This window comes from Bubalus bubalis, chromosome 11 (genome assembly GCF_019923935.1).
Source record: "Bubalus bubalis isolate 160015118507 breed Murrah chromosome 11, NDDB_SH_1, whole genome shotgun sequence".
NCBI lineage: Eukaryota > Metazoa > Chordata > Mammalia > Artiodactyla > Bovidae > Bubalus > Bubalus bubalis.
Genome location: NC_059167.1, coordinates 26161547 through 26174888, shown reverse-complemented (window position 1 = coordinate 26174888; position 13342 = coordinate 26161547). Strand labels below are relative to the sequence as shown.

The 13342-nt window shown below is 45.4% G+C and overlaps 1 protein-coding gene across 5 annotated transcripts in view; it reads left to right on the top strand.

Annotated features, from left to right (window-relative positions):
* Positions 1-12926, top strand: part of LOC102408492 (protein farnesyltransferase subunit beta) — an 80470-nt gene extending 67544 nt beyond the window's left edge. For 2 of the 5 annotated variants that reach the window (XR_006542677.2, XR_006542678.2), the window contains 5 exons: positions 476-608; positions 5887-5998; positions 7228-7474; positions 7563-7804; positions 11452-11677. Coding sequence is in view for 3 of the 5 variants with exons in the window: in XM_025295348.3 (XP_025151133.3) it covers positions 476-608; positions 5887-5998; positions 7228-7342; positions 11452-11583 (492 nt within the window). In the remaining 2 variants the exon portion in view is untranslated. Of the gene's footprint in view, positions 1-475; positions 609-5886; positions 5999-7227; positions 7475-7562; positions 7805-11451 lie in introns of all 5 variants that reach the window. The other 3 variants (XM_025295348.3, XM_006072130.4, XM_025295349.3) reach the window with 2 other exon arrangements.
* Positions 12927-13342: the final 416 nt, after the last annotated feature.

Below are 13342 nucleotides of genomic sequence, written 5' to 3'. Positions count from 1 at the left end.
CCTTGCCAAAAATGGTGTGAAATCATCTGATGATCTGTGGCACTAAATTCCATTTATTTGCTTATAATAAACTTCCCTGAGAAAGGAAAGTGAATAGAAATGAGCCACTGGTGGTCTGGCCTGAAACTTCCCAGTTACACCTTGTTTATTAAGAGGCGTTATTGCAGGTCTCCTTCCAGGCCAGGTTGGCCCCTTTGTTCTTTCAGCACCAGAACCCTCTTGGAACCCAGGTTAGTTGTCTGTTAGGCTCTGAGCAGGAATTCATGTTGGTTGCCTCCAGAGCGTTAAACTAGCTGTTGCAGTGTAGAGCCCTCTGTGACGTTGAGGGCGAGGAAGTCTGAGGTCAAAGCAAGGGAACGGGAGCTGAGAAGCCAAAACCTGGGAACGCTGCCTCCCAGACCGGCCTCTGGAGAGCTGGCTGGATCACGTGTCTCTTTTAACCTCTGGCGCCTCTCTCTCTCTGTCTTCTGCTCAGCAATGGGTGACAAGCCGGCAGATGAGGTTTGAAGGTGGATTTCAGGGCCGCTGCAACAAGCTGGTAGACGGCTGCTACTCCTTCTGGCAGGCGGGTCTCCTGCCCCTGCTTCACCGCGCACTGCACGCCCAAGGTGAGCCCGGGGTGCTGGCGGGGCTGGTGGCTCCCCTCGGCTGCTGACCGAGTCGGAGGCCAGGGCGCTTGGTTAGAGGGGTTGAAACAGGCTCTGTCCATCCTGGATTTTGACTACCCAGTGTGGACCCTCCCGCCCTAGGCACGCGTGTGCCAGCTAGGATTTCGTCCTTGGGTTCAGAGGTCACTGCTGCTTCACACCGGCTGTGGCAGGTGGGGGAGGTGGGCGCCTGGCTGCGTGGTGACTGCCACCTCAGCGGAGTGTGAAGCCACAGGTTCCGATGCAGAGCTTTGTGTGAGTCAGGCCAGACTGAAAACCCACACTGTGCACATGGTCACAACAGTGCCAAAAAGGCAGAAAGAACCCCTGGAGCAAAGAGCCACCATGCCAGGCTGGCTGCGTGGCGGCTGCCATTAGAAATGTCATAGTTTAAGTTCACTGAAGAATCCTGGATGCAGGTTAGTACTGCCTCCCCACCCCCAATCCCCCACCACTGGAGTAGAGAGACCTGGGTTCATCATCTCTGTGGGACCTCAGATGGGAATGCAAATCCAAGCAGGGAAATAGAGAGCAAATTTCTGGGAGCCTTGCCTTGTTACCTCTCAAAATCTCAGGCTGCCTCCTGAATCATCTTTCTCATTTACTTCATGTGAGGACAGGAAGGAAACCGGTGGGAGAGGGGAGATCGTGGCGGCCCTGCTGTGTGCTGACCAGTCTTGGAGTATGAGCCCTTGGCCCAGAAGAAAGCTTAGTAGTTGGGTTATTCTTTGCTCAAATGTAGAGATACGATTCTTTTCTACTGCCCCTCATCCTCTCGCCCACCCGCTTGCTGGACACACAACTTTCTCTTGTTTGGCTGTTTTTTCCTGAGTCCCTTGCATTAGTTCCTTATTTGAAGTAAACAGAGGCTCTCTCCTGTGTCCCCATCACCCCACCTTCCCTGTCACAGCCTGTCCTAAGATTTCTCTGCCTAGAGCCCCGGTTTCAAGGTGCTGAGCTGAGGCCTCCCGCTGACTCTGGAGCCTGCATGGTCTCTGCTTTGGACACTAGAGTAGGAAATCAGAGATTCCCTGAGAGTCCAGTGTTTCAAAACAAGAAATAACTTGGGGTTCTAGTGATCTCTGTTTTTGGAACTGGTGAGGTCAAACCTCTGGTAACACTCTCCGCCTTTCACAAGCCTGTCCCTGGAGGGGATAAGATGCAGTCATTCTGTAGCTGCTGGGAGAATCTGGTGAGAGGGTAAGAGGAGCCCTACCTGCCCAAGTCTTCACAGGGTCCCTACTTTACATTTTGCTTTCTTATAGCACAAGTTTGGAGGATTGGTCATATTTCCACATTTGCCTGTGGAAGAAAGTCAGTTGTCTGTGAATTTTGGTGCTTCCAGCTTTTTTCACTCCCTGGGAGGAGGCCCATATTAGGCCTGTAGCTCACTTCTCAGCAAATAGTGGACTTGGACCAGGCAGGGATCTGGGAGGAAGTTTTGAGTGGTGGTCAAAGTATTGATGTTGAGAGTCAGAAGGAGATGCGATGTAGAAAGATACTCACAATATACTGTAGTCAAAGTTAGGTTTCAAAGCAGTATGTATGCAATTCACCAGGGAAGTCCCAGGAAACATACTTTTAAAGTTTTATATCCCACTGTTCAGTTCAATTCAGTCGTTCAGTCGTGTCTGACTCTTTGCGACCCCATGGACTGCAGCACGCCAGGCCTCCCTGTCCATCACCAACTCCCGGAGTTTACTCAAGCTCATGTCCATTGAGTCGGTGATGCCATCCAACTATCTTATCCTCTGTCATCCCCTTCTCCTCCCGCCTTCAATCTTTCCCAGCATCAGGGTCTTTTCAAATGAGTCAGTTTTTCACATCAGGTGGCCAAAGTATTGGAGTTTCAGCTTCAACATCAGTCCTTCCAATGAATATTCAGGACTGATCTCCTTTAGGATGGACTAGTTGGATCTCCTTGCTGTCCAAGGGACTCTCAAGAGTCTTCTCCAACACCGCAGTTCTTTTACCATGTGTATTACTTTTATTTTAGTAAGTGAACAAATATGTTTTTCAAAGGCGATGATGCTGACACTGATAATTAAAACGATGACGTGGGACCAGCACACTGTGGCACGTGAACCCAGGCCATCCCTGACTCGGCAAGTGGTCGTCAGGCCGTCAGTAGTCCGTGAGGTGGCTGCCTTAGGCATAGAAGACAGTATTTGAGTAGAAGAATGAATTATTATTAATATATTTAAAACGTCCAGTGCTAAGTCACTTTTTTTTTGTGGAGCAGTAAGACCGCAGCAGGCCTGTGAGTTTCTGTTTGGATTGGTAGTTACTGGTTGCTGGCTTGGGACGTACTCCATAGCCGTCCACCTACAAGACTGAGCTCCATGTGGCTGTACCTGTCAGTTACTGTTGGAAAAACTTCTTATTTCTCAGATAAAAGCAACCTGTGAAATGCAAAATGACATTATAATGGGGATCTGTATTTTAAGGGAGAGGGATAAAGGATTTAAAAGGCACAGTTATTACTCTGTAATCATATCACCTTTTATCCCTCTGTGATTATGTGTGTTGATGTGCGAATTCAGGATCTCAGGAAGTTCTTGTTGAGTTTATGAACTTTGAGGAAGGTAGGAGGTAACCGCAACACTATAATCTATTTAATAATAAACATAGCATTTTCTTCTCAGATTCCAATTTTAGTGATAGGTTATCATTTACCTTAAGGTAACAGTCTTTTATTTATTATAGGATATGAAATAAAGGTATATTTTATACTGATGTTTCAGATAGTTAATCCTAAAGTTTGATAAATACGCTTTTTAAAATAACAGCTTTCTTGAGATATAATTTACATGCTGAACAATCTACTGATTTGAAGTGTACAATTTAGTAGTTTTTAGTGTTTTCAGAGTTCTGCAACCACCCCTGTGATCAGTTTTAGAATGTTCATGCTCCCCTCCCTGCCTCCCCGCTCCCCTCCCTGCCTCCCCGCCCCCCTGCCGCAATCCCTGTGCCCATTGAATGTGCTTCTTAAAAGAAGAAATCACAAAGGAAAAATCAACAGTGTCATTATGGCATATGGTAAACTATATTTATGTAATTTTAAAAACCCAGTCAGCCAAAAAGTAGAGCAAAAAGGGAGAAATAAGTATATCATATGATACAGATAAAGGGTAAATACAGTAAAAAGTTAGGTTAATAAAACTGACTCTTGTATCTCAGAAGACAAAGGATACTTTCAAAAGGAAATACAACTAGTAAGCAAGTTATGAAAAAACTTCACCCTAATTAGTAATTAAAAGCGAGATAAATAATTAGGTACTCTTTCTTTTTAACATTTTAAATGCTGAAAACTTGTTTCCATATATGATGTTTTATCTTATTTTTATTTTATACTGAAGCGTAGTTGATTCACTGTGTTAGTTTCAGGTGTACGGCAAAGTGATTCAGTTACACATGCATCACCGAGAACTTTTTAAAAGTAACCAATGCTGGAGGTGGTACAGGAAAAATCTTAAATTTTACTGGCAGCTATAGGAAGTCTTAAAGCAGTTTATCAGTATCTATGAAAAGCCTTAAAAATGTTTATTCTTTTTTAACTGAATCATTCCACTGCTTTGACTCTATTTCAAGAAAATAATCCTAAACATAGAGAAGATTCACTGAGGTGTTTACTGCGGCATTTTTTATGATCGCAAGGAACTGGAAATAGCCTTGGCAACAAGTACGCTAGAGAGAAGTCCCGTCATATCTGTGTGTATCTCCTACAGCGCTGTGCTCACAGGTGGAGAAAGAACAAAGAGGAAAGTAATTACAGTACTGTGAGCACTTCAGGAAGCATGTGTCCTGGGCTGGGCACGAGAGGGGGGCCCTGACTGTGCTCCTCTTCCCTAGGCTCAGTTCCCGTGTGCCTCTTCCAGTGTGAGCCTCTCAGGGGCCGGGCGGGACTTGAGTGTTGAAGATGAGTGTTTTTTGTACGCGGCCCCCAAGCATCAGCCGACCATGCACGTCATCCAGGGCTCAACCCAGGAGATAGCAGTCACTTTCTGACTGTCCCCATCTCTCCTCCCATCTCTCATTTAAGAAATCTGAAAATGATTATTTTCTGTAGTCATCTATGTAGATGAATATTCCAAAATTAACTCACTTGGAAAGTTCTTTTTATGTACCACATTTGCTATAAACTTTGATGAATGTTTACCATAGAAGATTCTCTATGCATATATGTGAGAGTTTGGGTCCAGTGCCTATGTTGATGCCCTTACATGTGTCCACTTACGAAATACTCTGTGGCTTTTCAGAATGATGGTTATGAAGATTATGTAGCAGAACAGAAAAGTGTATGCCTCTAGAGTTAAATGAAAGACATAAGATACAGAAATATCATACCTGTATAGAAAAATGCATAAAACAAAAAAAGACAGAAAAATTCGCTTTCAGTTGCCATTTATAGGGTGTTCACTACCTTTGTAGACCAGGTGTATCAAAGTATAAAATTGACCGAAGACTTAATGCACAGCCTATATGTGTATTTTTAAAAACAATTCTCATATAAATGTTTCCGTGCACATCTGCTGGGTGGTAATTTGTCCCTCCTCCTCCCCTGATAACCGTGTCCACAGATTCCCTGACCGCTGGTTGAACTTCAGAGTGAAGAAGCTCGGTTGCTGGCCAGTACTTTAGTATTATCACCAGAATCCCAATTTCTGCTTAGACTACCATATGATGCAGGAGGGCGGTTATTAGAATTCTTCTTAGAGAAACTTTTTGAGTCAAGAGACTAGCTGGAGAATTCCCTTTAGAGATGGATTAAATTCAGGCTAAGAGAAGTGGAAGCAACAGCCAGTATTACCCCTGTTGGAGTTCTCTCGGCTAATCAAGAGTCTGGTTGACAAGAGAGACGTGCTAGAGGAAAAGTCTTAAGAAGCCCAAGGGGAGGAATTGTGAACCCAGTCAGGCGCAGCAGCAGAGGTCAGTGTGGAAAGCTGAGCTAAAAAGCTCGTCTGTGCCTGCAAGGGATGTGGTTTAGAACTGCCATCCAAGGTAAGGAGAAGGAGATGCTTCAGGTAAAGCCAAGTGCTGCTCTGACCTGCTGCTCTCTGACCCATTTTAAGGTTCCGGAGAAGGGATGTGTCCCAAGAATGTGATTTTCAAGATTAGTCCAAGCAGAATGGGGGGAAACCTTGACTGTTCCTATTGGATCATGAAATACAAAGTAGGCATTGATCCTCCGAGGATGTCTCCCAGACCCAGGCGCGCGCTGACCCTTTGTCCTCTGCAGGTGACCCTGCCCTCAGCATGAGTCACTGGATGTTTCACCAGCAGGCCCTGCAGGAGTACATCCTGATGTGCTGCCAGTGCCCCACCGGGGGGCTTCTGGACAAACCTGGCAAGTGAGTGCCTTGTCTCGGGAGGGCGGGGCGAGGGGGCTGAGCACGCAGGCCTGCTCAGACCCGGACGGGGCAGCCCTGTCCGTGCAGCTGCTCAGTGCCCACATGGCGTGGGAGCAGCCGGGCACGGAGCAGCCCTCTCCACCATGCATCCTTCCTGTGCTTCCAGCTCCCTCCTTTTCCCGGCTTACCTGCACCCCCTTACCAGTTAGGTAAACAGATTGCTGCGTGGGTAACATTTCTTTCCTCTTTTATTTAACCAACTGGACCTAAATAGAACAGGATACAGGGTTTTAAAACTCCTGGGTGTCATGCTGTTGTTGTTTAGTCACTAAGTCGAGTCTGACTCTTTGCGACCCCATGAACTGCAACACGCCAGGTTTCCCTGTCCTTCACCGTCTCCTGGACTTTGCTCAGATTTATGTCCATAGAGTCAGTAATGCCATCCAGCCATCTCATCCTCTGTCGTCCCTTTCTCCTCCTGCCCTCAATCTTTCTCAGCATCAGGGTCTTTTCCAGTAAGTTGGCTCTTCATATCAGATGGCCAAAGTACTGGAGCTTCAGCTTCAACATCAGTCCTTCCAATGAATAGTCAGGGTTGATTTCCTTTAGGATCGACTGATCTCCTTGCTGTCTGAGGGACTCTCAAGAATGTCATAAACAGAGATTATAATCACAGCTTTCATAGAGTAGATTGAACACCTTTAGGTGCCATACTGAAAGAAAAAGGGAAGCCAATCAAGTCCTGTTCCCTTTGCTGCTCACTTCCCTCATCCCCCAGCCCGACCCCCTCCCTGCCCCCTGCACACACACACACATCCTGCCTCCTCCTGCATGCATCCAGGGGAAGGCTCAGCTGAAGGCTGGCCCCCAGCAATTTACCCATTTGTAAATTTTGACCCATTTGAAGAAAGAATTTGACCCATTTCTAGAAATTTTGGTGTGGGATTTTTTATGGCTTTTTTTTTTTTTTAATGTACTCTTTGGATTTAGCAACACTACCCTGGAGAGCCCTTCCTAGAAGGAAGTCAAGAGGACAGACAGTTCCTGTGGTCAGGCAGGGTGGAGCTCGGAAAAACGCTGATGGGAGAAGCCAGGCTTCCAGGCGTGTGGAGGGTGGGTTTGGTCGCCTGAGTGCTTCCTGGGCCTCATCTATGGCCTTGTCGTCGGAGGCTGTGCCAAGGTAGGTGGGGAGCAAAGGATACCTACTCAGAGCTGCCGCATCCTTGCAGGTCCCGGGACTTCTACCACACCTGCTACTGCCTGAGTGGCCTATCCATAGCCCAGCACTTCGGCAGCGGAGCCATGTTGCACAATGTGGTCTTGGGTGTACCTGAAAACGCCCTGGTAAGGCGGGATGCGGGGGGGAGCTTACCACCGGTTCTCCACAGGGCCCTCAGGACGGGGCTGGCAGGAGGGCAGAGCAGCCCTGTGGGGCCTCCAGAACCGACGACACGAGAGTCCCCCATGGACGGGCTGGTGAGCTTGCCGTCCCCACACCCGCTCCGTCTGCAGCCCATTCCCCATTTGTGAGCACCTGACCGGGCTAACTCGAGGTTCTAAGCAGGGATCCAGCCTGCGACAGAGGGTGTATGCCTGTGTCCCGAAGTCTAGGACCCAGACCACTTGTCATTAGTCCCCGTCTCCGAGGAAGCTGGCTTGGGAGCAGTGGTTTCTGCATCTGCAGCAGCAGCCCCTCCCTGTGTGGCTGATGTCTTCTCTTGGAGCTCTCAACGTGCAGCCCTGCATCCAGAGAAACCCTCTCAGACCACCGTCTATAAATGAGATGCCCGGAAACACTCGGCCAGAGTATGATTTGTGCCCTTCGTAGCACCAGCACAATTTGTCATGTGTGTTTAACTGGGTTTTGTCTGCTTCCCTCAAAAACCATCAGCCCCCTGTGGGTAGGCTGTTCACGGTGGGATCCAGCCTCAGACCAGCCTGGCCACAGGCAATGGCTTCTGAACCTAGTCAGGAGCCTGAGACATGACTCCAACTAAGACTGTCCATGGCCGTCAGATGATGTGCCCATGCAGACTGTCATGAAATATTCCAGCAGAAGAAATGCTGATGGCCAGTAGGTGGATGAAAAAATGCTCAGCCTCACTAATCAATTGAGAAAACCCAAGTAACAACCCTTCAGCTTTCTCATATGTTTGCCTGCTACGCAGCCCTCTTCCGTTCCTTCCCCTCCCTCCTTCCTCATTGTAACCCCATCCTAAATTCATCACTGCTCATGCCTGCAGATGTTTTTGTGCTATCACTACAGAGGTATGTATCCACAAATCAAAGAGTTGTTTTGTATGCTTTCCGTTGCTTTATAACAGCTATCTACTGCATCACTTTTCTCACTGACCGTTACCCTAAGGTTTAGCCGACTTCATGTATGGTGCTTTAATTTATTCATCTCGACTACTGTATGGGATCCCCTTGTTTAGGTGTACTCCAGTTGAGTTTTCTAGTCTCCAGTTGGTCGGCATCGAGACGGTTTCAGCTTGTGCTGTGACACGAGGTGTTGCAGTGAACATTCTTGTTAGTTTCTCTGGGACACCCACCTTCATCTTCACTAGATGGCCCTGAACTGTACCCCTTTGTGACTGGGTTGTTTTTCACTCACACAGCACCAAGCTGAGCTGTGCTGTAGTTAGATATTTCCTTTCTGCTAACTTGACTAGCAGCGTCTCAGTTTTGTTTTGCATTTCCCTGGTTACTGGTGAGGCTAAGCATCTTTTCAAACATTTTTTTGGCCATTTGTGTTATGTCTTCTGTAAATCGCCAGCCACTTTTTTCCTTTGCTCATTTTCTCACTGATTTGTAATTTCGTTTGCTCTTTTCTTATGCATGTTGCAGTTCTTTGCGTGTTCTTGACACTAGTTTTTTGTCAATGCTATGTGTATGTGTGTGGCGAATCTTCCAGTTTGTGACTTTTCACCTTATTAGTGTTTTTTCTTGAATAGAAGATTTTAACTCTGAAGTAAATAATTTTATTTGCCTTTTTGGTTTTCAAAGGTTTTGGGGGGGGGGGGTGTTACTTAAGAAATCTTTTCCTACCTGAGGTCATAAATATATTTTCTTCTAAACAATGTAAATTTTGCTTTTCCCATCTAATTTTTTAAAATTCTCTTGGAATTGATTTCCATCTGTAGTGAGGGTTGGATATAATTTTATCTTTTTCCTGTTTTGGATACCAGTTGACTAGCACCATTTACTGAAGTTTACCACCTTTCCTACTGATGTGTATCACATGTTTGTTACATACTCAAGTTTCTGTTTATGAGTTGATTCTGTTTCTGGACACTCTGTTCCATGGGTCTGTTTTATTATCTTCACTGTCTTATCAAATCGTAAATGCATGTAAGCAAGTCTCACTCACCCACCTCATTCTTTTTTTTGTTTTCATTATCCTTTGCCTTTTGCATTTTAGGATTTCCTGTGCATTTTAGGATCAGCTTATTAAGTTCCACAAAAGCTAGTGGAATTTGTATTACATTGAATTGCACTGAATGTAATATTAATGGGAGACAACTGACTTTAATATTAAGGCTTCCCTTAATATTTTTCAGGTTTTTTACCTACATTTTAATGGTCTTTTATCATTTCCCACAAAGGACTAGCATATCTCATTAGATTTATGTTTTAAGAAATTTATAGTTTTTGTGTCTATTGTGACTGGAGTATTTTTTTCCACTTTATTTTATAATTGGCTGTTATTAATGTATAGAAATGCTATTGATAATTGTTGTTTAACTTTGCACCCAGCAGCCTTGCTGAATTCTTTTTTTTTTAATTGTTCCAAGCAACTTATGGGATCTTAGTTACCTGACCAGGGGTCAAATCCAGCCCCCTGCAGTGGAAGCCTGGAGTCCTAACCACTGGACCACCAGGGAATTCCCACTGAATTCTACTAGTTGTTAATAGTTTGTCTATAGAATCTCTTAGTTTTTTTATTTAGACCGTAATGTCATCTTCAAATAAGGACAGTTTTGCCATTTCCTTCCTGATGCTTAAGAATTTTATTTATCGTGCCATGTAAGATAATTTTATTTATCTTGCTATGTTGGCTAAACGCTCTGTGGAGTGTTGACCAGAAGTGGTAATAGAAAGTGTTCAGATTGTAATGGAAAGGCTTCTATAATTCCACCATTCAGGAAGATGCTGACTGTGAGGTTTTGATAAATATTACATGTCAAGTTAAGGATATTCCCCCCCTTTTCCTGGTCTGCTGAGTTGTTTTTTGTTTGAATCATAATCTAGTGTTAAATTTTATTGAATGCTTTTTTCCACATCTGGGTTTTTCTCCTTTAATCTGTATTATGTTTTGTTAATACACATTGTGATGTTAACTTTACATTAGAAAGATAAACCCTACTTGGTTATAATAGAGAGTATGTGTGTGTGCTGGTTTATCACACTGCTGATTTGCCCTGGTGGTGTTTTTGGCTCATGTTTTTATTTAGGATTTTTTTTTTGCATGTGTGTTCATGAGAAAGATTGATCTAAATTTTTGTTTTATGGTACTGTTCTTTTCCAGTTTGTGTTTCAGGATAATATAGTCTCATAAAATTAGATAGGTATCTTCCTACCCTACTTTTTCTTTGGAAAATTTTATGTAAGTTAGAGATTATAAGCTAACACTTGCTTGAGAAAACAGGTAGACCTAGTATTTGGTGGGGTGGGGGAAATGGTTGTAGCAGAATAAACAATTGTTATTTAACTTATTCATATAGGTTTTAAAGGATTTCTTCTTGAGCAATTTTGAAAATCCATATTGTCCTATAAAGCTGCTGTTTATCAAAATCTTTATATTTTGGCATGAAACTGGGCATGGTATTTTCTTTAAAGTTTTAAAATCTCTTGCAATTATGTCCCCTTCTTCATTGTCCCAGAGTGGAAGAATCCTGAATCCTGGCCCAGGACTGTACCCTGTCTCAAACCAGAGTCTCTGTGGTGCAGTGGGATAAAATAATTTATATATGGCCTGACACATTTACTTAAATGTTAGGGTTGTGTACCTTTTTCTTGATTATAAATATAAATGCATGGTCATTGTTTTAATAATTGAGATATATATAAAAGTATAAATTAGAAAATTTTAAATAGTCATGTCACTGCTCCTATTTTGGAATATTCCATATACATCACATCTACAAACACTTTAAAAAGTAAGTTTGGGATATCACACATAATGTTATCCTCATGTAATGTAAGTATTTGCCAATATCATCAAATATTTGAAAGCATATTTTTTTAATGGCTCTATAATTCCTTTGTGTCCCATGTGGTAGAACACGTTTTTACCAGTACCCTGTTGTTGAACCTTAGGGCCTTGTAAGATAAATCTCCATGTACAGCTCTGATTTTTGTTATATTCTTACAAGTGCATTTAATGGGCAAAGGCTGTGCACATGTCCAAGGGCCATGGGGTGATTGATTGGCATCTGTTCTTCTCTTTGCAGCAGCCCACTCACCCTGTGTACAATATTGGACCAGACAAAGTGATCCAGGCTACCATGCACTTTCTGCAGAAGCCGGTTCCAGGCTTTGAGGAACATGAGGATGAGGCATCAGCAGAGCCTGCCACTGACTAGGGGACACGGGGTCCTGCAGCTCTGCGTTCACCCATCTCCCCAGTCAGACCAAGGTTTATACATGTCAATACATACTGCATTTTGTGCTGCACAAGCCTTGGCCGCTGTGAAGCTTGGTTCTTTGTCCTTTTTTGTTAAACAGAACAAAACTGATGGCTCTTGGTTCAGAGAACACAATGGTGTGGTTTTTTAAAAATTCTTTCCACTCCCGTCCTACCAAAAACCTACCAGCTGTGTAGCATCTGGGCCGGCTCTGGCCTGGCCAGGGTTGGTTGGGGAGCAGTGCGTGCTGGAATAGCAGCCCCGCATCGCCAGCTGGCCAGCGCGACCGTCCATTGAAATGAATGATGTCCGAGTATTACAGCATTCAGAGCTGTTGCTGCGATTCTCACGTGTGCACCACTGCGTCACCAGGAAGATGGCCTCCTGTGGGTGCAAAGAAGTCTGCTCCAAGCCTAGGCAGGGGCTTTGAGTTTCACCAAAATGAATTTTCCAGGAAGATTAACGTGGTGGGGCTTCACTCAGAGGTGCCTAAGGTCCTCGCCTCCCAGCTTGGTTACTTGCAAGGGGAAGGAGCTAGGGTTGGGGGAGAAGGGCTCGGGAGGTGTGAGTCCCTCCCTCTCCAGACTGGGCACTGACCACACATCTCCAAGGCCAGCTTGCTGCATTGGCAGGATTTGCCTCGGCCTCAGTTGTGGTAGCTTAGAGCCGGGAACCAATTATGAGTGGAAAACGAACTTCTTGTTCAAATCTGAGCCAGAGGAAGCAGCCCCAGAGCCACCCCATCACATGCTCTGAACAGCCCCTCTGGAGACTGCGAGGCAGCACCTTCAGCCCTTGGCCAGGCTATGTTTCCGTCTTTCTTGCCCCGACTCCCTGCTCACCCTTCTGAAAGACAGTGTTGTCTTCTCTCACCCCGAGTATTAACACCACTAAGTCTTTCACCTTCATTTCTGACCCAGGATTTATTCACATCCTGCCTACTCCAGGCTCAGAGAAAGAAAACCTAGTGCTAGATAAGCTGGATGCTGCCAGGGCAGGCCTGAGCGCTGCCCAGAGTGTTCAGCCTGGCAGGGCCCCTACTGCCCACACAGAACAACCCTTTCTCGGTTAGTAGGGGTGCTGTTGGGTCACCTATCCACTCCGATGGTCACAGCAAGCTCCATGTTGCTGGTCTGGCCTTCCTGTAAGCAGCCGTGGGCTGTGGGCAGATGGGGACCCAGAGATGCAGCGTAAGGCTCATCTCAAAAACTCTGGCCATCTGCTGCCTCTAATTCCCTAGTGCTTTGGCGTATTGAGCTATGTATTACCTCCTTGAAATAATAAAAAAATAACCTTTTCTATGACGTCTCTCATTCATGACTGGTACCAAGAAAACTCCCGAGTGTCCAGCATTAGGAGCTCTCCAAGTTGCTTCTGGGTCCCCTCTCTCCTCCTGTATGTGATTCCAGACCGGGCGAGTCAGTATTTACAAAGAGGTGTGACTTGGCTTCCTCCTGCCCACACCTTCTCCAGTCGAAGACAGGGAGGACCTAACAAAGAGGGGGAGAACCCAACCTCCCTGGAGCCCTTGTTTGTCCAGCATTCCACACATAGGTTTCAGTCTGTGTGTGTGTCTTCTTCACCTGCCTATGAGCAGGGACCTTGCTCCTGAGTCCTCATGCAGGAACTCGGCAGTGGGTGACATCCTGGCGAGAGTCAGGGGCAGGTCGGCATCATGTGGTCACCTGGTGTTCCTCACCTGGTCAGAGACCCTCTC